This window comes from Lithobates pipiens, unplaced genomic scaffold (assembly GCF_037356315.1).
Source record: "Lithobates pipiens isolate NorthernLeopardFrog02 unplaced genomic scaffold, aLitPip1_a1.2 Scaffold_18, whole genome shotgun sequence".
NCBI lineage: Eukaryota > Metazoa > Chordata > Amphibia > Anura > Ranidae > Lithobates > Lithobates pipiens.
In genome coordinates, this window is record NW_027507758.1 from 54665452 (window position 1) to 54690570 (window position 25119).

At 44.7% G+C, this 25119-nt stretch overlaps 1 protein-coding gene across 2 annotated transcripts in view; it reads left to right on the top strand.

Moving 5' to 3' along the window:
* The window catches only part of KCNG3 (potassium voltage-gated channel modifier subfamily G member 3), a 78444-nt gene extending 61418 nt beyond the window's left edge, over positions 1–17026 (top strand). For both annotated transcript variants that reach the window (XM_077485685.1, XM_077485686.1), the window contains exon 2: positions 14389–17026. In XM_077485685.1, coding sequence (XP_077341811.1) covers positions 14389–15037 — 649 coding nt within the window. In that variant the 3' untranslated portion in view covers positions 15038–17026. The remainder of the gene's footprint in view (positions 1–14388) is intronic.
* Positions 17027–25119: the final 8093 nt, after the last annotated feature.

A 25119-nucleotide genomic window follows, 5' to 3' on the forward strand; every position in this document is an offset into this window, starting at 1 on the left:
GCAAAAACCTATACCCTTCAGTTGAATGTTACTGGAGGCAAACCAGAAAAGAAAGTCTTTGACTGATTGTCATAGGTATCTATGGCACTTTGCTTCTCAGTATTGTTTTAGTGAATAATCATGACAGTCTGGATTCTATAGCAATAGTCTGGATTCTATAGCAATAATTACCGTGAAGTCTTCTGAGACAACTTGCACAAAGAGCCTCATGTATCAATGTGTTCTAACTAAGAAATGGAATTATTTCACCATATCCACCAATATTATTTAAATTTGCAGGGAAGGTTTGCATTTGTTTGGTGAAAGAAGAGAATAAATTCTGGTTATTAATTAATTCATTATTAATAAGAACATATTGACTAATGGACCCTCAGAAGTCTGTGCAGCTGAAGCTGGGGAGCAGGGAGTTGACATCACACATTGCAGGAAGTCTGGGCTTTATTATCACTTTGGCGTTGCCTCTTTTGCAGGTTTGCACCTGAATAGAACATGGAAAAAGTATTAGGGCTCCTTCACACGGACGTGTCAGCGGGGGATCGCTCCGTCGATCCCCGCTGAGCAGGCAGATGACAGGTCCGTCTCTGCACACTGTGTAGGGAAGGACGTGTCAGAGCGCTGCTCTCCCCTATGGGATCGAATGAGGATGGACCGTAGAACCCGTCATCACCCGATCCGATCCTCAGATGGATGGAAAAGTAGGTTTTTTCTCCATTACACTTTTTCGGATCGGAGCGGGTCGGATGTCAACGGACATGTCACCGCTGACATCAGGCACTCCATAGAGGTCTATGGAGTGTCCGTTCAGGTCCGCCTAAAAAACTAACAGGCGGACCTGAACGGACAGTCCGTGTGAAAGAGGCCTAAACATTGCTTTATAAAAGCGAAGAGAGCAATGTTTACTATAATGCTAGAATATTATATTTTTAAAGTGGAAGTAATCTCCCCTATCGTTTTCAGCCAAGAAAGCTGCCATCTTTGCCTCTGTTTAATCTTCAACTGCTATGGTGCTGCACATGTGATTTGTTATGACACCAGCCATTGGATGGTTTGATAGTTTGGCTGAGAGCACAGCCAATGTGCAGTTAGCATTCCCGGGATGCCTTTTTTTTAAACTGTTTAAATCCCATGGGTTTACTTCCACTTTAATAACAGGGAAGTAATATTATAAACAAAATGGAAGTGATACCATGAACCTGATATTTTATTAAACATTTTATTCAAATTAATGTTTGGTTTTTACTGTCCAAAAAGAAAAATGGTTTTAAGTCAAATTTGTTTTCTTAAAGTGGTTGTAAAGGCTGAAGGTTTTTAACTTCATGCATTCAATGCATGAAGGTAAAAAAACTTCAGTGTGCAACTCCCCCTTCTGCCCACTAATACCTACCTAAGCTTGATCTCCATCCAGCGACATGCACGAGACCCAAGGTTCTCCTGAGTCTCTCCCTCCTGATAAACAAGTGCATAGCAAGAACAGTTAATGAATGGATGGGGTGTCTCAGCCAAAAGGAAGGGGTTTCTTGAGTCCCTTTGCCTGCTTGGAGAGCCTATTTATTTGGGTGGAGGCGGGTGATCGGGTTCTGTGCCACCTGGATGGCTGTCTGGGTAGACGTGTGTTATGTTGTCCCGGGGGACACCTGGCTGCAGGCTTCCTGAGGCCTATCCAGAGGCAGGAGAAGCAGCATGGGTTGGAGCTACAGGACTGGAGTCTAACCATATTGTGAAGGTTCAGCCGGACGGGGAATCAGTTGTGGTCAGAGGTAAAGGGGAAGCAGTCACCACTACAGGACCATCCAGCTTATTACTGGAGACTACAGTGCGTAAGCTTGAGCAAGTACCAGAGCATTCTTCTCACCAGCCGGGATGGTGGGACAGCTTCAGCAAGTGCCAAGCCAGGGACCCAGCAGGTTATTGGGGGTGACACTTGAGGAGTATACAGCGGGATAGCTGTGGAAGAGCTCAGGAGATCCAGTGATGACTGGGTTTTGGAAGTCTAGTGAGAGACTAGGAGCTCAGTGATTGAAGAACTACAGTGGGATACTTTAAGATAAGAAATGAACTGTTCTGTGTTACCAAGAGTTATGTGCAACTACCTTTAGTGACTGTTACAAGTTCAGTGCCAAAGGAGACAGCAGTCCTACTTATACAGACGTGGCATCCGGCTGGAGGTGTTTCCCTGTGTAACTGTCTTCCTATAGCGTCTTGGAGTCTGCTAACTAACATTGCATCTACCTAAGGGTGTCCTGACTAGTGATGGACGAACGTTTCGCCCGGCGGTCGTTTCGCGGCGAATTTCCGACATTCGCGGTCCGCACGTTCGAACGCCTTTTTCCGTCGTTCGCCGCGGCGGACTTACGTGTTTAATGTATACAAGAACTTTAACCTTTGGTGACACGTTTATCATGTGATACAGGACAGCCAATTGAGACATGACAGCACATGGACACTTGTACATTCCCCCTAACCTATAAATACACCCGATCCGGTGGCCATTTTACATTCTTTCTTCTGTTACGATAGGGACAGGTTCCTGTGTGGAGTAGGGAGAGATAAACCACTAGCTATTTGGTACACAAAAGTTCTTTTCAGGACTGGTATAGGTGTTAGGTGTTGATAGGTTTGCTGTGCTGCTGATTCTTGCAGCAGCCTGAGTGTCTTTTGTTAGTTTAGAGAAAGGGAAAGGACGGTGTATGCTACAGGGACAGCCAGATTAGTCTTTCATCATCATCATCATCATCATCATCATTAGCTGTTACTATCAAGGTCCACAAAAGAGCTGTTCCAGTAACCACTAATCGTTCTCTTTTTTTGCCAATTTGTATAGGGACAGGAAGGAAGCAGTGTTGTCAGGCAGTGAGGGTAATTTTAAAGACTTGCTGTTATTATTAGTTCCACAAAGGTTCTTTTCAGGACTGGTATCAGTGGTACAGTAATAGGCTTGTACATGTATAATATTCTTTCTTCCAAATATAGAAAGGATATTATACTTGACTGCTGCCCTTCTGCTGCAGTCTGCTAAACATTCACAACTCACTTGTTCCACAAAAGTTCGTATAAGGACTGGTAACTTGGTATAGGGTGCTACGGTACAAAGGCTTGAGTGCGGTACAGTCTGCTGTTCTGTAAGGACCGCTATCGGTCCACAATAGATAGGGTTGACGTGCACCACTGCTGACCGCTGCCCTATACTGCAGCAGTCCTTCAGCGGTATAGGGACTGACGTACAGTCTGCTAATCACTAACACACAACCTGCTTGTTCCACAAAAGTTCTTATAAGGACTGGTAACTTGGTATAGGGTGCTACGGTACATAGGCTTGAGTGCGGTACAGTCTGCTGTTCTGTAAGGACCGCTATCGGTCCACAATAGATAGGGTTGACGTGCACCACTGCTGACCGCTGCCCTATACTGCAGCAGTCCTTCAGCGGTATAGGGACTGACGTACAGTCTGCTAAACACTAATACACAACCTGCTTGGTCCACAAAAGTTCTTATAAGGACTGGTAACTTGGTATAGGGTGCTACGGTACATAGGCTTGAGTGCGGTACAGTCTGCTGTTCTGTAAGGACCGCTATAGGTCCACAATAGATAGGGTTGACGTGCACCACTGCTGACCGCTCACCTATACTGCAGCAGTCCTTCAGCGGTATAGGGACTGACGTACAGTCTGCTAATCACTAACACACAACCTGCTTGTTCCACAAAAGTTCTTATAAGGACTGGTAACTTGGTATAGGGTGCTACGGTACATAGGCTTGAGTGCGGTACAGTCTGCTGTTCTGTAAGGACCGCTATCGGTCCACAATAGATAGGGTTGACGTGCACCACTGCTGACCGCTGCCCTATACTGCAGCAGTCCTTCAGCGGTATAGGGACTGACGTACAGTCTGCTAAACACTAATACACAACCTGCTTGGTCCACAAAAGTTCTTATAAGGACTGGTAACTTGGTATAGGGTGCTACGGTACATAGGCTTGAGTGCGGTACAGTCTGCTGTTCTGTAAGGACCGCTATCGGTCCACAATAGATAGGGTTGACGTGCACCACTGCTGACCGCTCACCTATACTGCAGCAGTCCTTCAGCGGTATAGGGACTGACGTACAGTCTGCTAATCACTAACACACAACCTGCTTGTTCCACAAAAGTTCTTATAAGGACTGGTAACTTGGTATAGGGTGCTACGGTACATAGGCTTGAGTGCGGTACAGTCTGCTGTTCTGTAAGGACCGCTATCGGTCCACAATAGATAGGGTTGACGTGCACCACTGCTGACCGCTGCCCTATACTGCAGCAGTCCTTCAGCGGTATAGGGACTGACGTACAGTCTGCTAAACACTAATACACAACCTGCTTGGTCCACAAAAGTTCTTATAAGGACTGGTAACTTGGTATAGGGTGCTACGGTACATAGGCTTGAGTGCGGTACAGTCTGCTGTTCTGTAAGGACCGCTATCGGTCCACAATAGATAGGGTTGACGTGCACCACTGCTGACCGCTGCCCTATACTGCAGCAGTCCTTCAGCGGTATAGGGACTGACGTACAGTCTGCTAAACACTAATACACAACCTGCTTGGTCCACAAAAGTTCTTATAAGGACTGGTAACTTGGTATAGGGTGCTACGGTACATAGGCTTGAGTGCGGTACAGTCTGCTGTTCTGTAAGGACCGCTATAGGTCCACAATAGATAGGGTTGACGTGCACCACTGCTGACCGCTCACCTATACTGCAGCAGTCCTTCAGCGGTATAGGGACTGACGTACAGTCTGCTAATCACTAACACACAACCTGCTTGTTCCACAAAAGTTCTTATAAGGACTGGTAACTTGGTATAGGGTGCTACGGTACATAGGCTTGAGTGCGGTACAGTCTGCTGTTCTGTAAGGACCGCTATCGGTCCACAATAGATAGGGTTGACGTGCACCACTGCTGACCGCTGCCCTATACTGCAGCAGTCCTTCAGCGGTATAGGGACTGACGTACAGTCTGCTAAACACTAATACACAACCTGCTTGGTCCACAAAAGTTCTTATAAGGACTGGTAACTTGGTATAGGGTGCTACGGTACATAGGCTTGAGTGCGGTACAGTCTGCTGTTCTGTAAGGACCGCTATCGGTCCACAATAGATAGGGTTGACGTGCACCACTGCTGACCGCTGCCCTATACTGCAGCAGTCCTTCAGCGGTATAGGGACTGACGTACAGTCTGCTAAACACTAATACACAACCTGCTTGGTCCACAAAAGTTCTTATAAGGACTGGTAACTTGGTATAGGGTGCTACGGTACATAGGCTTGAGTGCGGTACAGTCTGCTGTTCTGTAAGGACCGCTATCGGTCCACAATAGATAGGGTTGACGTGCACCACTGCTGACCGCTGCCCTATACTGCAGCAGTCCTTCAGCGGTATAGGGACTGACGTACAGTCTGCTAAACACTAATACACAACCTGCTTGGTCCACAAAAGTTCTTATAAGGACTGGTAACTTGGTATAGGGTGCTACGGTACATAGGCTTGAGTGCGGTACAGTCTGCTGTTCTGTAAGGACCGCTATCGGTCCACAATAGATAGGGTTGACGTGCACCACTGCTGACCGCTGCCCTATACTGCAGCAGTCCTTCAGCGGTATAGGGACTGACGTACAGTCTGCTAAACACTAATACACAACCTGCTTGGTCCACAAAAGTTCTTATAAGGACTGGTAACTTGGTATAGGGTGCTACGGTACATAGGCTTGAGTGCGGTACAGTCTGCTGTTCTGTAAGGACCGCTATAGGTCCACAATAGATAGGGTTGACGTGCACCACTGCTGACCGCTCACCTATACTGCAGCAGTCCTTCAGCGGTATAGGGACTGACGTACAGTCTGCTAATCACTAACACACAACCTGCTTGTTCCACAAAAGTTCTTATAAGGACTGGTAACTTGGTATAGGGTGCTACGGTACATAGGCTTGAGTGCGGTACAGTCTGCTGTTCTGTAAGGACCGCTATCGGTCCACAATAGATAGGGTTGACGTGCACCACTGCTGACCGCTGCCCTATACTGCAGCAGTCCTTCAGCGGTATAGGGACTGACGTACAGTCTGCTAAACACTAATACACAACCTGCTTGGTCCACAAAAGTTCTTATAAGGACTGGTAACTTGGTATAGGGTGCTACGGTACATAGGCTTGAGTGCGGTACAGTCTGCTGTTCTGTAAGGACCGCTATCGGTCCACAATAGATAGGGTTGACGTGCACCACTGCTGACCGCTGCCCTATACTGCAGCAGTCCTTCAGCGGTATAGGGACTGACGTACAGTCTGCTAAACACTAATACACAACCTGCTTGGTCCACAAAAGTTCTTATAAGGACTGGTAACTTGGTATAGGGTGCTACGGTACATAGGCTTGAGTGCGGTACAGTCTGCTGTTCTGTAAGGACCGCTATAGGTCCACAATAGATAGGGTTGACGTGCACCACTGCTGACCGCTCACCTATACTGCAGCAGTCCTTCAGCGGTATAGGGACTGACGTACAGTCTGCTAATCACTAACACACAACCTGCTTGTTCCACAAAAGTTCTTATAAGGACTGGTAACTTGGTATAGGGTGCTACGGTACATAGGCTTGAGTGCGGTACAGTCTGCTGTTCTGTAAGGACCGCTATCGGTCCACAATAGATAGGGTTGACGTGCACCACTGCTGACCGCTGCCCTATACTGCAGCAGTCCTTCAGCGGTATAGGGACTGACGTACAGTCTGCTAAACACTAATACACAACCTGCTTGGTCCACAAAAGTTCTTATAAGGACTGGTAACTTGGTATAGGGTGCTACGGTACATAGGCTTGAGTGCGGTACAGTCTGCTGTTCTGTAAGGACCGCTATCGGTCCACAATAGATAGGGTTGACGTGCACCACTGCTGACCGCTCACCTATACTGCAGCAGTCCTTCAGCGGTATAGGGACTGACGTACAGTCTGCTAATCACTAACACACAACCTGCTTGTTCCACAAAAGTTCTTATAAGGACTGGTAACTTGGTATAGGGTGCTACGGTACATAGGCTTGAGTGCGGTACAGTCTGCTGTTCTGTAAGGACCGCTATCGGTCCACAATAGATAGGGTTGACGTGCACCACTGCTGACCGCTGCCCTATACTGCAGCAGTCCTTCAGCGGTATAGGGACTGACGTACAGTCTGCTAAACACTAATACACAACCTGCTTGGTCCACAAAAGTTCTTATAAGGACTGGTAACTTGGTATAGGGTGCTACGGTACATAGGCTTGAGTGCGGTACAGTCTGCTGTTCTGTAAGGACCGCTATCGGTCCACAATAGATAGGGTTGACGTGCACCACTGCTGACCGCTGCCCTATACTGCAGCAGTCCTTCAGCGGTATAGGGACTGACGTACAGTCTGCTAAACACTAATACACAACCTGCTTGGTCCACAAAAGTTCTTATAAGGACTGGTAACTTGGTATAGGGTGCTACGGTACATAGGCTTGAGTGCGGTACAGTCTGCTGTTCTGTAAGGACCGCTATCGGTCCACAATAGATAGGGTTGACGTGCACCACTGCTGACCGCTGCCCTATACTGCAGCAGTCCTTCAGCGGTATAGGGACTGACGTACAGTCTGCTAAACACTAATACACAACCTGCTTGGTCCACAAAAGTTCTTATAAGGACTGGTAACTTGGTATAGGGTGCTACGGTACATAGGCTTGAGTGCGGTACAGTCTGCTGTTCTGTAAGGACCGCTATCGGTCCACAATAGATAGGGTTGACGTGCACCACTGCTGACCGCTGCCCTATACTGCAGCAGTCCTTCATCGGTATAGGGACTAAGAGTTTTGTCACAGGGTCATTTAAAAAATGACAGGCAGAGGAAGAGGCAGGCCCTTCCGCAGGGGTGGTAGGGGTAGGGCAGGAGCAACAGGCTTGAGCCAAAGTGGGAAGTTGCAGAAGGTGCGTTCAATTACTTTAAAGGATGCACCAGACTTGGTTGAGTGGCTCGCTCAGCCTTACTCTTCTGCACCCTCCTCATCCTCTCGATCTGCACCCTCTTCTTCACTCTCTGCTATGTGCACCCCCAAAGACACTACCACCAACAACACGACCACCACCACCACCACCACATACCTTCCGCTTGAGTCACTGGAATTATTTTCCGATCCATATCAAGAGGACATTTCTGATGCGCAGCCACTCTTGGTATTGGATCAGGAAGAGGAGGTAGCAACAAGCGCTACTCAGCAGTCTGACGCCAGTACCCAGATCAGCCCAAGGAGGAGGTTGGTCCCCGGTGTTGCTGCCTACTCCGAGATCTCTACTTATAGCGGTGGGGAAGGTGACGTTGATGATGACGTGTCTAGTGATGTCACGTGGGTGCCCACAAGAGAGGAAGAGGAGGGGAGTTCAGAGGGAGATATGGACCAGCAGATAGGGAGGAGAAGCAGCAATGACTTACATTGCACAGCAGGGACAAAGCAGACTGCAAATGTATCAGGAGCGAGTCATCGACCATGTACGGTCACATCTGGCGCTCCCAGGACACCGGCACATGGCTCCGCAGTGTGGGCTTTTTTTAACGTGTCCGCTGCTGACAATAGCGTTGCCATCTGCAATCTTTGCAGTCAACGCGTTAGTCGCGGTAAGCCCAATACTCACCTAGGGACGACCGCCTTAAGAAGGCACATGAGCAGCCATCACCGAGCCCAGTGGGAGCAACGGAACACACAAAGCCACACTGCAGGCTCTCACCGTCCAGCCTCGTCTTCTACTTCTCCTTCTCCTCTCTCCTCACAATTGTCCTCCACTCCACCTTCCATCACGCCAAGCTCACATTTTTCTGCAAAAAGGCAGGCTTCCGTGGGCCTAATGTTTGAGCGTAAAAAAATGATGACGCCGGATAACCCTCTTGCCCAACGGTTGGCGGCTGGCTTGTCAGAACTCATAGCCCGCCAACTACTGCCATATAAACTGGTGGACTCGGAGGCCTTTCGCAAATTTGTGGCCATTGGAACACCACAATGGAAGGTCCCAGGAAGGAAGTATTTCTCAGAGAAGGGCATCCCAGAGCTATATGGCCATGTTCAGCGGCAAGTGAATGTATCTCTGGCACACAGTGTCGGTGCCAAGATACATCTGACCACAGACACGTGGTCTAGCAAACACGGGCAGGGAAGGTATATCAGTTTTACTGCCCACTGGGTGAACCTTCTGACGGCCGTCAAGCATGTAACCCGTGGCACCCGTGTAGATTTGGTTTTACCGCCACGGATTGCATGCAGGCCTGACTCTTCTTCTCCTCCTCCTACTCCATCCTCCTCCCTCTCCTCCTCAGCTGCCTCCTCCTTTTCCGCTGCTAGCGTCTCTTCCACTGCACCGCCCAAGCTCCCCAGAACCTATTCCACATGCCAGGTGAGACGTTGCCATGCCGTGCTGCGTCTGTTGTGCCTGGAAGCAAAGAGCCACACTGGCCCGGCACTCCTTTCAGCTTTGCGTTCACAGGCAGATGAGTGGCTAACACCGCTCAATTTGACAGTTGGTAAAGTGGTGTGTGACAACGGTGCCAATCTGCTTAGCGCATTGAAACAGGGCAAAATCACGCACGTGCCGTGCATGGCACACGTCTTAAACTTGGTCGTGCAGCGATTCCTTGTCAAATACCCTGGGGTCCAGGACATCTTGCGGCAGGCAAGGAAAATCTCGGCCCATTTCAGAAGATCTTACACGGCCATGGCTCGCCTTGCTGACATTCAGCGGCGACACCATCTGCCGGTCAGACGTCTTATTTGCGATTGCCCGACGCGATGGAACTCAACCTTCTATATGCTTGATAGGCTGCTCCAGCAGAAACGTGCAGTTAACGTCTACCTGTATGAACTCTGCGAAAGAAACGGTTCTGGGGAGCTGGGTTTTTTTTCACCGCGCCAGTGGCTGCTCATGCGCGACACATGCAGACTTCTGCGGCCATTTGAGGAGATCACCAAACTGGTCAGTCGCAGCCATGGCGCCATCAGTGACATGGTACCTTATGCCTTCTTTCTGGAGCGTGCATTGCGTCGTGTCATTGATCAGGCTGTGGAGGAGCAGGAGCGGGAAGATGAGGAAGTCGCAATGCTGGATGAATTCCCAGGGGGGGCTACTCTATCTGAGACAAGTCAACAACAGGAGTCTGATGAGGAGTCAGAGGAGGATGGTGCCGGGGCGGATGAGCAGGAGCAAGAAGAGCATGCTTTAAACCTTTCTGGGATCCCTGTTGTGCGAGGATGGGGAGAGGAGAATGAAGAGGACGACATTATCCTGGATGATGAGCAGGAGCCAGGCCACCACACCGCTTCCACTTTAGTGCAAATGGGGGCCTTCATGCTCCAGTGTTTTAATAGGGACCCCCGTATAAAAAGCATGAGGGTCAAGGACCAGTACTGGGTGGCAACGTACTTAGACCCCCGGTACAAACACAAAATGGCGGAAATGTTACCGCCGTCGCAGAGGGCTGTCAGAATGCAGCACTTCCAGGCCTTGCTTCGAGAAATGCTGCATTCTGCTTTTGCGTGCGCTGGCAGAGGAGCAATTCCCACTCCCAGAGAAGGATTTGCGGGTACCAATCCAACAGCGCCTGCAAGAAGAGGCCGGTTTGAAGATGTGTTGGTGACTTCGGATATGAGGTCATTCTTTCAGCCGACCCATCGACAGGTGTCATCCGGATCCAGCATCAGGGAACGCCTAGACCGTCAGGTGTCCGACTACATTGGGTTAACGGCCGATGTGGACGCTCTGAGGAGTGATGAACCCCTAGACTACTGGGTGGGCAGGCTTGACCTCTGGCCAGAGCTTGCCCAATTTGCAATCGAACTGTTGGCTTGCCCCTCATCCAGTGTCCTGTCCGAAAGGACGTTCAGCGCAGCAGGGGGGATTGTGACCGATAAGCGTACTCGCCTAGCTCACCACAGTGTTAACTACCTCACATTTCTAAAAATGAATGAGGCATGGATCTCGGAGGAATTCAACACATGTGACCAGTAGACCATGTATATGTCTATAAACTATTTTTTTAATCAAGCACACAGACCTTCTTAATTCATTTGGCTCACTTCCTTGACCCAAAAAAGCACACCGTACTATATGCCCCTACCCTCCTCTTTGAAGAGGTTGAGCGGTGTCATATTTCTACTGGGGCTGCTTATGATATCCCTGTGCTGTGCTGACTTCCTCCTGGGGGTTCTTATTATGAAGGGATCACACTATCCCTGTGCTGTGCTGACTTCCTCCTGGGGGTTCTTATTATGAGGGGATCACACCATCCCTGTGCTGTGCTGACTTCCTCCTGGGGCTGCTTACGGTGCTGCTGTCAGTGCTGTATGTCACGGTGCTGCTGTCAGCGCTGTATGTCACGGTGCTGCTGTCAGCGCTGTATGTCACGGTGCTGCTGTCAGCGCTGTATGTCACGGTGCTGCTGTCAGCGCTGTATGTCACGGTGCTGCTGTCAGCGCTGTATGTCACGGTGCTGCTGTCAGCGCTGTATGTCACGGTGCTGCTGTCAGCGCTGTATGTCACGGTGCTGCTGTCAGCGCTGTATGTCACGGTGCTGCTGTCAGCGCTGTATGTCACGGTGCTGCTGTCAGCGCTGTATGTCACGGTGCTGCTGTCAGCGCTGTATGTCACGGTGCTGCTGTCAGTGCTCTGTATTACGGTGCTGCTGTCAGATGCCTCTATCACGGTGCATGTGTCATTCCGGTATGTCACGCTGCTGGTGATCATCTCCTGCACCCTCTTCTTTGCCTACCCTGGTCCCTGACCTTCCCTCTCCTCCATTGCCTTCATTAGCTCCATAGTCCTGAATTGTTAGAACAATTTCCCAAATAAAATAAAAATGCTTGTAGTTATCGATCCCAAATTCACCTCATACATGTATTATGTCATTGTCCAGATGGTGGGACTACGTTTTACCCCCTAATAATTACCACGTGGCCGCAAATTCGACATGAAGGTTTGCAAAGTTCGCCTCCCATTGAAGTCAATGGGGCCCGCGGCGAACGTTCGGTTTCGCGAACGTTTGGGTCCGTTCGCATTTCGCTTTCGCGAAACGTCCCGTCGGAAGTTCGTCCATCACTAGTCCTGACTCTGACCCACACCCACAGTTCTTGTTAAGAGACAATAAATCTCTTGCTCGCATTCAAAAAGTGACTGGCGCCCATCATTTCGTCTTGTATTACACCCACCATGCCTGGTATCCCACTTTACAAGGAAGAATGTCAGGTCTCCCTAACTCTTGAGGTCACCATTAGGCCTCTGGGGGCCGGCGACTCTGCTACATCTTAATGCAGTGGTAGGGAACCTATGGCTCGCGAGCCAGATGTGGCTCTTTTGATGGCTGCATCTGGCTCTCACCTCTCAATCCACGGATCCGTGGATTGAGCCCATAGGAAAGGCCGCAGCTTCGACCTAGCTCCGGAGCTGTGGCCATCTTGGCACACCCAGCGGCGGCCTAGGTGAGTGGCACGCTGACGTCATCAGCACCCGCCTCAACTGCTCGTGGATCTGCCTGCCTGTGTAGTGGTAAGCAAGCAGAAAATCGTAGGGGAGATGTGGATATTACAGTGGGGGAGATGACGTGGATATTACAGTTATAATTGAAATTAGTCGATTAATCGATTAAAAAAAATTATAATTCAGTTTTAAACATATTATATGGCTCTCGTGGAATTACATTTTAAAATATGTGGCGTTCAAAAAGGTTCCCTACCCCTGTCTTAATGCATAGAATGCAATAAAACGCTTGCTGACCAGCCACCGTAATTATACTGCGGCAGGTTGGCACGGTTGCGTGAATTGCCGTAGGTGTACGTTGGCCACTTTACGCACGCCTGTGGCATGACCAGCGGCCACGATGTCTGCCGGTGACCCGCAATCGCTCCTCAGAGAGCCAGAATGAGGATCTGTCAATGTAATCAAAGGGATCCCCTTTCTGACAGGGGAGTAGAGAGAGATCTGCTATTCCTAGTGATCAGGAACAGCGATCTCTCTCTCTATTCCCTGTCAGTTGACTCCCACCCACAGTTAGAAACACCTCCCTAGGGAACACTTAACCCCTTGATGGCCCCCTAGTGTTAACCCCTTCCCTGCCAGTGACATTTATACAGTAATCAGTGACTATTTTTAGCTCTGATCGCTGTATAATTGTCACTGGTCTCAAAAAAGTGTCAAAAGTGTCCGATCTGTTTGCCGCAATGTTAAAGTCCCAATTAAAAACGCAGATCACTGTCATTACTAGTAAAAAAAAATAAAAAATTATAAAAATGCCATAACTATATTCCCTATTTTGTAGATGCTATAACTTTAGCGCAAACCACTCAATATATGCTTATTGCAATTTTTTTTTGCCAAAAATATGTAGAAGAAAACAGATTAGCCTAAACTGATGAAGTAGTTTGTTTTTGGGTTTTTTTATTAGTTTTTTTGGATATTTAATATAGCAAAAAATTCAAAATATTGTTTTTTTTTTTCAAAATTATCGTTTTTTTGTTTATAGCGCAAAAAATAAATACCGCAAAGGTGATCAAATACCACCAAAAGAAAGCTCTATTTGTGGGAAAAAAGGACATAAATTTTGTTTGGGTACAACGCCGCACGACTGCGCAATTGTCAGTTAAAGCGACGCAGTGCCGTATCTCAAAAAATGGCCTGGTCTTTAAGGGGGCAAATCCTTCTGGTCCTTAAGTGGTTAAGGTAAAAAAAAATCGGAATTTACAATCACTTTAAAGAGAAAACATTATTGTTTTGGATCAATTTTATTTTTAGGTTTATATTATTTTAAACTGATATTTTATGTATGTATATACAATATAAATACACATTTAAAACACAAAAAGCACTATGCACACTAAGGACTATGGTATTTATCAAGAGAAAGAGTATAGCAGAAGCAGTTTACTTTCAGACCCTCATCTGCTTAAAATTTCCAGTGAAGCATTTTCACAGGTAAAGGGGTGGAAAGGAAGCAGACAGACATATTTAGTTATCTGTGTAAATTTCAGCTTGAGCTATGAAGCTATGTAAACAGAACTTTTTTTCAGCAAAGCAAGTAAGGATAGCCTGGAAACACATAAAAAAGCAAAACTAAACTATTCATATTAAAATATTTCATACCAGTTTAAAAATTATACTTTTTTTTTTTTTTTTGTCTAAAATGAAACATATATACAAAACCAATATACTTTCCTTTTAGCTATTCTGTCATTTAATTGATATGCTACTTTTCAGTATGCTGTGTTGCAGGCTTTTATAGGTTGCCTAATCTAGAAAAATATAAATAAAACTATTTTATTGCAGAGAATGTTGACCTTTTAATGTTCCTATGGAAATAAATTATTCAGTACGTTTTCTTTTCACAGGATAATTGAAGCTATCTGCATTGGCTGGTTCACGGCAGAGTGCATCGTCAGGTTCATTGTCTCGAAGAATAAATGTGACTTTGTCAGGAAGCCCTTGAACATCATTGACTTGCTGGCCATCTCTCCTTATTATGTCTCCGTCTTCATGGCTGTTTTCACTGACGAAAACCCGCAACTGCAGAGGGCTGGGGTGACGCTGAGGGTCCTGAGGATGATGAGAATATTTTGGGTTATAAAACTCGCCAGACACTTCCTAGGCCTCCAGACGCTAGGCCTCACTCTGAAACGCTGCTATCGGGAGATGGTCATGCTGTTGGTGTTTATTTGCGTTGCAATGGCAATATTTGGTGCACTTGCTCAGCTCTTGGAGCACGGCCTGGACCTTGAAACAAAAAATGAGGATTATGCCAGCATACCGGCGGCCTGCTGGTGGGTGATCATTTCCATGACCACAGTGGGCTATGGGGACATGTACCCAATATCTGTCCCTGGCAGGATACTCGGTGGAATTTGTGTTGTCAGCGGGATTGTTCTCCTGGCCTTGCCTATAACGTTCATATACCACAGTTTTGTACAGTGTTATCACGAACTGAAATTTAAATCTGCCAGGTATGGCAGGACTTTATCGAATGAATACTTAAGTCAATAGGATCAAAAGCTTTGTTATATATTTATTTTATTACGCAATGGTAGTCAATTCTACTTCAATTTCAGTATCTAACAGGCAGCACAAGTAAGGAAGCACAGTGTCATCCATCTCATCCCTGATATAATCCAACATTGGTTCCATTGGTTTTAAAGCTCCAGCCAGCTTTAAAAAATACCCTTGAAATGCTCACTTTGGGCAGAGGGATTGGAATAAAAAGCAACACTTATCTTATTCCTCACTTCCCTGAGAGCCAGTGCTCTTGTCCATTCTCCCACTGGTCCTGTATTGTACATTATGATGTAAGAGAGTCTGCAATCAATGAGCAATGGGAGAGGCTTTGATGGACCATTTGTACAGTGGGTAGGAAGCTTGCAGGTGAAAGGAATTAGATAAATATTGAAGTATTACTGCTTATACCAATTCCTCTAGACCAAAAGCAGCATTTAACCCTTGCATTGTGGTGCTGGGGGGGGGGGGGGCATTTGGCTACTGTAACATTACATTTTTTTATCTTCCAGGAGTTGGGGTTTTAATTGTTTGTTTTAGTTAAAGGGATATTTTACCCTTTCAGGAAAAATGAAAAGGTGGACTAAGGCTGACCTTACATGTTCAATTGTCTGGTACAATCTTCTTTTGGATTTGCTAAAAAATATGTAATATGAGGTCAAAACTAAACAATTTTCAATTGTTTTCAATTAGGCAGGCCCTTGCACTGCATATTTCAAGGTTAAACTAAAGGAAGTTGTACAAGAAGATTGAACATGTATTGCCAGCATAAAACTCAACACCCCTCACCCAGGTCCACGCTGTACTTACCTCCATGGGTGATGAGCTGTCTGTGTCAACACATCTGGTGTAGCGGCCCAGGGTTTCTGAAATCCACACTCTTCTTCCCCTAATTTCTATAGGGCTTACAGAACAGATCAGAGCATTTCTGATTGGTCAGCCTTGACATATGATGACTTGAACAAATCAGAATCTCTCTGATCTGTCCCAGAAGCCCTACAAGAAGGGGAAGAAGAGTACGGATTTCAGATCCTCAGACTGCTACTCCAGCTGTATGTGCACAGACAGCTCATCACCTACGGAGGTAAATACAGAAGGAATCGGGGAGTGGGAAGCATGTAAACTGTTAGTTCAACTTATTCAGTATTTCTGAAAAAGTGAACTAACCTTTTTAATAAACCTATACAAAAGGGAATATATAAGTGGTGGATATTTTAAGCCTACTTGAACATGTTAGTTTACATTCAATTCTTTGAGTCAGTAACCTGAACCAAGCATTCACATTTCACAAATGGGGAGAACATGCAGATAAAGTCCCTTGTGATAACTGACCACAAGACCCAACATCTGCAAGGTTACTAATGCCAACCTTAACAACACCAAATGTTATTACAAAGCTCCCGCTCCTACTTAACTATATAAGAAGATACTTGGTGAATGGGACCATTTTTTCTCCAAGCCCAAGCATAAATGCACTTCTGCCTAGAACCGGGACACCAGATTAGAGTGTTTTAGAAAATAACTTCTCTTTTGAAGGGTATTTCTCCTTCATTTTACAGGACATGTGAAGTTCTCAATGTATGTTCTTTGCACTACTCTGCACAACTATATCACTTCTTTACCACCAGTTCATTAACTATATTTAATTGATATAAGGGTAAATTTGCTAAGCTGCATGAGTCAACGGTATTCATTATTTTTTCCCATGGTTTTTTTCTCCTTAAACCATATAATTCCCATATTTTTAAATCATTTCTTTCTCACTTGAAATAGTTATATAACCACTACAAAACCATATTTCTCATGAATCACTATTTTATCCTATGAAATGTTATTTTGTCCCCACTTGGATTATCTCTATTTATTTCTTTTCTCGATAGACTACAACTTCACATACAGGGGTGGACTGACAACTCATGGGGCCCCCGGGCAATAGGAGATTATGGGGCCCAGGCAATCAGAGACTATGGGGCCACACAGTAGACACAACACACACATACAATCACACAGTATACACAGACATGTTTCTATTGGGGGGGGGGGCGGGAGAGGGAGGGGGGGGCAGGGGGGAGGGGGGGAGGGGGGGTGGGGACGGGGGGTGGCTAGGTGGGGGAGGGGGTGGGGCGGGGGGTTGTGGACTGAGGGGATACTGTCCCTGTTTTTACTGAGGCTGGCAACCCCAATGGGGCCCCCTGGTAGTATGGGGCCCTCGGGCAGTGCCCGAGTGGCCCAATGGTCAGTCCGCCCCTGTTCACATATATATCAGACAGAAGGCTCCAGTATTTTTAAAAGGAGAAACCTTAAAAGAATGTAATAACATTTGTCCATTGGCTTTAAGATTGAAAATACAACAATGGAAAAGAACATAATACACGTATGTAGCGAATTCGGTGGATCCGTGTGTAACAAAATGTCCCACCCTACGCTTGAGTTCTTTAGTCATATACCGCTTCCTCCCAGTCAGAATATAGATATCAGATTTTCCAACCGCTCCCAACCACTAACAAGACAATACTCATTTGGTTGGTGAACATCGACTGTTTATTAGAACAAGAATACAGTCTTATATACAGTTGAAGAGGAGCTTCCCCCTCCTTTTCATATTACTCTAACAATAAACCTGTAACCAGAAACAAGTTAACATGAGCTAATTAACAAATTCCTTAAAGCAGCTGAGGTGACTCCATGCCCACCTGGCCATTGTTGTGATTAATCGGGATTTCACTTCAGGTCAGACTTGTTGTCACTGAGCTTCGCACAGGAGCAACCATGGTCACTAACGTCTTATATCTGTGGTTGCCAAAAAGGGTTTCTCCACCAAGTACTAAGTCATGTTTTTCTTGGGGATCAAATACTTATTTTACTCACTAAACTGCAACTCAATTTATAACATTTGTATCATGTGTTTTTTTCAGAATTTTTGGTTGATATTCTGTCTTTATCATTTAAAATACACTTATGATGAAAATTATAGACCCTTCATTTCTTTGTAAGTGGGCAAACTTGAAAAATCAGCAGGGGCTCAAATACTTATTTTCCCCATTGTAGCATAGTCAGTAATGAAATGCAGTATCTAATAACAGCCATTCAGGTTGCTAATCCATCCTATTGATTGCTGATCCAAATGGATTACCTGGGTTCTATAGCTGATTAAATGCAGGTAAGGCACTGAGTAAATCTAATTACTGGGGAAGCTGTATAACTTAGATATATTAGTAATTAAAGGGATAGTTTGGCAACACTATCAATTATCTGCAAATTGCCCATCAATTACTCTTGCAGTAAAGTCCTTGCTTAGCCTTGTTTTATACATAATGAACCCCTGAGTTTTATTGTACTAAATTGTGTTCAATAGAACAATTAGAGAAAACAAATGGGGTGTTCTGATCACTGCAATGTGTTTGAATAAATTGATTCAAAATTAAGTACTGTTCTTCAGTAGATACAGTTAGCTACCAACATTTCAAAAAAATCTTGAGATTCCATATCCAAACTTCCAGTTTGACCCATTAAGATATATTTAGCTCCCCTTTAATAGTAGGATGGAGTGTTACTACCTGGGCTGTTGATGGAGTGCAGAGTCTGTCCTCCTGTACTGGGCCCTTACCCCATTAGCCTAGTTGGGGATCACAAAGCGAAGAGGGGAATTTATTTTTTTGTGGGGTGCAGGCAGATTATTATTGTGGGCCATGGTTCCTAGCATTTATAGTAATGTTCTCCTGGATCCCATTAGATTAGAAGGCGGGCCCAGGCCAGATCGTGTACTTTTTTGGGCTTTTGGGAGCAGGTGAAGTAATATTAAGTGACTCAGCTCCTGACATCTGAACTCTGTACATAACATACTTCTGAACCTGAACTCTGTATGATAGATACTCCTGACACCTGCACTCTGCATGTAGGCTCAATTTTAAGCTCTTCCCAATGGTTTTACAAATTTTCCATACTCACAATTCACCACTGCGTGCTTGGAATGGTGCCTAATTATTGTCCTCTGGATGTTCAAGAGGTCCCTGTCAGGTAAGCTATACATGACCCTATGATTTTCAAATGCGGCTCTGGTCACTGCAGGAGTCTCTGTAATAACCTGTAAGGTTGATTTTGGATGATAAATTGAGCTGGTTACTGCCATGGTGGGTAGAGATATTGGTATAGCATGGGAAGGTTTCATCTCTGGCCTGTCCATATCTTTGGAATAGCCAACAAGCCATTGCCCTTTGTGTTGTCCACCTAAAATTATGTAGGTAGTTTTTGATGGAGTTACAATTTTAGTGCTGCCTGTTTTAGATACCTTTCAAGTGAATGTTTTAATAAAGGCAAATGTAGCCATGAACTACTGATAATTCTGTACAATCAGTTCAACCTATAGCTTCATATTTTTGTAGGAGCAATCTAAGTGACATTAAGGAGTTGCATTATGTAAAAGAGCTTCTAATAATGTTCACTATATGTAGAAGCTGATATACAGTATACCACATTAATGTAACATTTCTGCTTAGCCTGTTGGGCTACTCTTACTGCCATTTTAGGCAAAAAAAAAGATGTACTAGAATGACAGCTAATAGATTTCTCCTAATGGTTAGAAAGTCAACTGTGTTTTTAAGAATGCAAAGCAACTTAGAAAAGCAGAAAATTACAGTTGCATTCCAATAGGTACACCTAACACCATCATATCAAAAACCCTTTCTACAGCTACAATATCTTATTAGAACCTATGATTTTCAATGGTGTAATAAGGGTTTCTCAACCAGGATTCCATGGAACCCTAAGGTTCCTCTAGAGCAGGAATATGCAATTAGCGGACCTCCAGCTGTTGCAAAACTACAAGTCCCATCATGCCTCTGCCTCTGGGTGTCATGCTTGTGGCTGTCAGAGTCTTGCTATGCCTCATGGGACTTGTAGTGCAACAGCTGGAGGTCCGCTAATTGCATATCCCTGCTCTAGAGCAGTGATGGTGAACCTTGCAACCCCAGATGTTTTGGAGCTACATTTTCCATGATGCTCATGCACTCTGCAGTGTAGTTTAGCATCATGGGAAATGTAGTTCCAAAACATATGGGGTGCCAATGTTCGCCATCACTGGCCTAGAGGTTTTTAGGGGTTCCTTGAGCAATGAGGAATTTCCGCCTCTCAGTTAAGTTCCCATTGACACCACTATTCTTTTTAGCCAACTGTAAGGGGGGTAATTCTTCCCAATGACCACAGGAGTAAGGAGCATTCTTTCCACAGACTATCTCAGTAATGTATTAGTTGTAGATACAGTCATTATAGCAGGGGTTCCCTGAGACTGGAACATTATTTCAAGGGTTCCTCTGTGTTGAAAAGGTTAAAAAATACTGGTGTAATCAATGGTGCATTGGCATGCCATCTCTACGCATTTCACAGACTTTGTTTCTTCAAGATGGAATAGAAATTCCACACTAAATACACATTGAAAAGAAAAAACAAACATTAATCTTGTATCAACCTTTAATCCCACATATTTTTCAAAACACTAGCATATCTGAATAAAGCATACAAAGATTTTTTTTAACAATATGCCTAACTAAAATAAAATGTTTGGGATATACAGAATTTTAAAGTAAATTATACATATAGTTAAATAAGTTTTTGTACGCTTTATTTAGATATGTAATTTTTTATTTATAAAAATGAGTGTAGTATTTTTAATTTGACATATCAATAGCAAAAAAAATAGATTTTTTATAGTGAAGCCTGTTTTCATTATCTCTACATTCTAGTTATATCATGGATGTGATACCTTATTGACCTATGTTTTTTGAGATACGTGTTTAAAGAATAATTTCACCTTATTATTTCACCTCCTTCACGAGGCAGCTGTGGCTGCTTGTGTATACTACACAGATAAATGAGGCTCTCTATCTTGCATAAAAAAAAATCAATGTGTTCCAACTCCACAACCCGCAACCTACCACTTGCAGTTTATATCCTGTTGTGTTACTGAAGAGCCACCAATAGAGGGAGCTCTTAGGAGACAGCAGTTGGGTTATCATTAATTTCAAGGCAGAGGCACTTTCTTGTCTCGCAAGTTCTCCCTCTAGTGGTAGTTGGCTGCAACAACTTCAGGCAGAGCACATAAGCAGAAGGAGGGGGCTGCAGGCCATGCTCTTTAAAGTAAAGGCATTAAAGTACACAGACCTCTTTTTCATTTTTTTACAGTATGCATGGACAATGAAAGCTTTATACACTAAAAGTACAATTATTCTTTACCATTATATCTGATTCATATAATCATTCTCTCCTTCCACTCATTTACGCCTACAGTGCATAAACTACCATGTAATTTATCTTTGGTGTCTCTTTTGAAAACACTTTGTTAACAAGGTATTTGGTTTATTACCTTTATAGTAATACAATAACATAGAGTGTTGCAGAATTGCAAAAATATAATAAAAAAATAAGGATATACTGCGATTTATTTCACTGTATCGTAATATAACTTTGTGCTGGCTTGCTGTTAAACCTGAACTCCAGCCGTACCTTTATTTTACACAGTTGTATAGACTCATCTCCTATACTGAAATTCTTTGAGAGCCTCATACAATGTGCATTAGAAGCTGAAGCAAAAAGGATAGAGTTTGCCTCATTCCCTCCCTGGAGGACCTCCAGTATTAGCTAACATATTCTTTCCTTTCCTGACTGTCCCTGGCCCGTCCCTTTCATTCATTGGAATCTAGTGCCTCATGGAGTCTCAGCATCACATATGGGCATTACACAGGGTGACCTGCAAGCAAATGCCTTCTGCCTAGGAATGCCCACTTCTCCATACTGACACCCACCAATCAAGGCATTTGGATGGTTTCATTTAACCTCTTCCCGCCCTATGTAAAAAAATGTCCATGCTGAGAGCACTCGCCCTGGTGCTCCTAGAATAGACACCAGCGGGGACCGGAAGGCTCCAGAAACTTACCAGCAACTGGGAACTTTCCAATCATGTGACCTCTGTGACAGCCAAAGCAAAAAAATGAAAGCAAAAAAATGTCACCAAGGATCTCCAGAATGGGATCAAATCTTTAATCAGCGATCACATTGTTACAGCAGATAACAATGTTTTGGAGCCACGTAGGACCCATTTATCAGGCATGTGACGTCACATGCCTGATGAAGGGGTCCTGCGTGGCTCTGAAATTATATCTGCTGTAACGATGTGATCGCTAATTAAAGCAGAGTTCCAGCCTCTAAAAAAAATATAAGAAAATTCAGCAGCTAGAAATAATGTAGCTGCTGACTTCTAATATAAGGACACTTACTTGTCCAGGAATCCTGCGATGTAAGCCCCCCAAAGCCTATTCATCTATTGGCTTCGGCAGCAGGTATTGTAACTAAGGGAAACCGGCAGTGAAGCCTTCCTACTGCGCTTGTGCGAGTCACCCTGTGCTTTCTGAATGGCCGCTTCGTCTTCTGGGACACACGCACAGGTCCCAGAAGGCAGTAGGGGAGGGAGGAGGGGCCAATGCAAATCCAGAGATGATGTACCACGAGGTAGGATGGAAGTCTGGTGGGGTGCTCTATTGGTGCTTGATTGGTTTACACCTAGTTTGAGTTTAGCCTGGAACTCTGCTTTAAAGATTTGGACCCACTCTGGAGATCCTTGGTGTGCTGGTGAGATTTTTGTTGCATTGACTAGACACGGTTCCAGCTGTTGGTTGCTATAACACTCACTTAGTTGCACAGCCAATTCTACGTGCACGTGTGCATTGGGATTAGTACGCTGTGACAGCCAATCACAGTGGAGTGTCACATTTTTCCCCAAACCAGCCGGACTATCTGGGCAGCAAGCACTGTGGGTAAGGAGGCACAGGCATTATATGACTTTGGGTAATTACATTGGCTAAACTTTTTTTTTTTTTTTAAGAATGAATACCTTAATTAAAAAAGTGTTTTTATATATTTGGAAAGGATTGGTATTTAGAGTGTATGTAAATCCTAACAATTAACTAAATTTGCTCCATTTTGGTCTGTTAAATGTACAACTGAAAGCATTTATAATATCTGTTAAATAAGTGCATACAAATACCTGTTGCTCCTGCCAGAAATGTTGTGAGCTGATGAATTCTCCCTGCCTTTGCTAGTTGTTATCCAGTTACAGTGTTCACAGCTATCCCTGTAAACTACAAAACACCTCTCACTATGTCTTGGAAAAGAGAAGAGGTGGAGGTGTTCTGTAGCCCTGCCCTAAGGCAACAACACTGCTCCTCCATACATTACACTGAGCTGGCAGGATCATTAGGTAAAAGTAGAGGTAAAAAGCCAAATAAAATGTAAAAAGAAAAGAGAGAGAAAGCAGCCACTATAGCAAAGGATTGTTAAGCTACAGTATATTACACTTTACAAAACACACAACAACAGGTTGCAGTTTGTGAATGGTCGGGAGGAGTGGGAGGTTGAGGCACAATCAAAGCACTGGGGTCTATGAGGCCAGCTGTACTAATCCCAGCATGATTTACTGGATGTAGAAGTTTGAAGGACATAATGTAGCTTTTGAAGCAACAGCACTGTAATTTCATTAGAAAATTAGAGGTTAACTGCCCTTCTGCCAGTGCACAGCAGGTGGAGCCAATTGGATTTCCTGTAGTGCTTTATTGACAAAATAACATGTTCAGAAGGATAAAAATAGGCCAGGGTACCAACTGTGGTGTACCTGAAAAGACAAATCTCCTTCTGTTTGTATACATTGGCTTTTTGTAAGAACGAATAAACATTTTGTTAAGAGCTTGTGAAAAAGTATGTATTTTCTTAGCTGAATAAAAACGGAATTGCTTCAAATAATAAAAGTTTTGGTAATATTGATGTGAAAGTAGAAACCTACTTTTGATGGTTTCATTCATGGTCTAGCTATATCCAGTAAGACCTGTAGTAGTTTTCACTACTGGCTTTCATAACCATTTGGAAGAGTGTGACGAAGCGGCTACCCAGTGGCCAAGGTCTCTTGCCAGTTCCTGGCACCAAAAACACGACATTTTTTAAGGGATGGGACCTGGTGGGTCAACTCCATCCCTCAAGCTTTATTTCACTTACAGGTTCCAGCAGGTCTTTGGCCAGTAAGCCTGATCAGGAGTACAGTTGGTTTTAGACCTTTCTAGGTCTCCCTGGTAGTTCCAGATCTGGTCCAGGGGCTGAGTTATTGAACCAATATGGGGCCCAATTACCAAAAAAATTACAGCTTTGCAAAGTCTGCTTACGTATTGGTCCCTGTGTGCATGTTTTTTCTGAACTACTCTTTACATTTGCAATAAAAAGAATTAAAAAAAAAAGTGCTTAGCACAAAGGTGGGCCAGGTCCATCTTATCACTGAGCACAGCATTGACATACACATCAGAAACTAGCAAGCAGTCCCAGCATCTGTATGTTTCCATCATAGTTGGGCCATTGACAAGTGTGGGTGGTGGGTTTGGGGGAAAGATAGGTGCCACCCAACATCACATAGATAAATCAAAGTATATCCTTTGCACTTTGTTGCCTAGCACACAGGGGCTTCCTTCTATGATCTCAGTGGGGTCCATTGTGTATATGCATGGCCTGTCTCTGCCCTTCATTTATAACCTATGGATGAGTGCCATTTACATCTCACAGCTGCTCTGGCATCCTGCTCTGCAGAGCTAGGTATATCTTCCCCAAACCAACAAATCAGTGACTTCACCAAAAAAATTAAATAAAAAGCCGGCCTGTAAAAGTGGTCTCTGACTGTTGTGCCTTTGGAAGATGAAAGAGTCCTGATGATTGGTTATTTAACACATACTTTAAAGTGTAATGCCCCGTACACATGGTCGGACTTTCCGACGACAAAATCCGTCTGATTTTTTCCGACGGATTTTGGCCCAAACTTGTCTAGCATACACACGGTCGCACAAAGTTGTCGGAAAATCTGATCGTTCTGAACACAGTGACGTAGAATACAGAATACGGGACTATAAACGGGCCAGCAGCTAATAGCTTTCGTCACATAATTTATTCTGAGCATGCGTGGCACTTTCTCTGTCAGAATTGTCTACACACAATTGGAATTTAAACAATCAGATTTTGTTGTCGGAAAATTTTAGCTCCAGCTCTCAAACTTT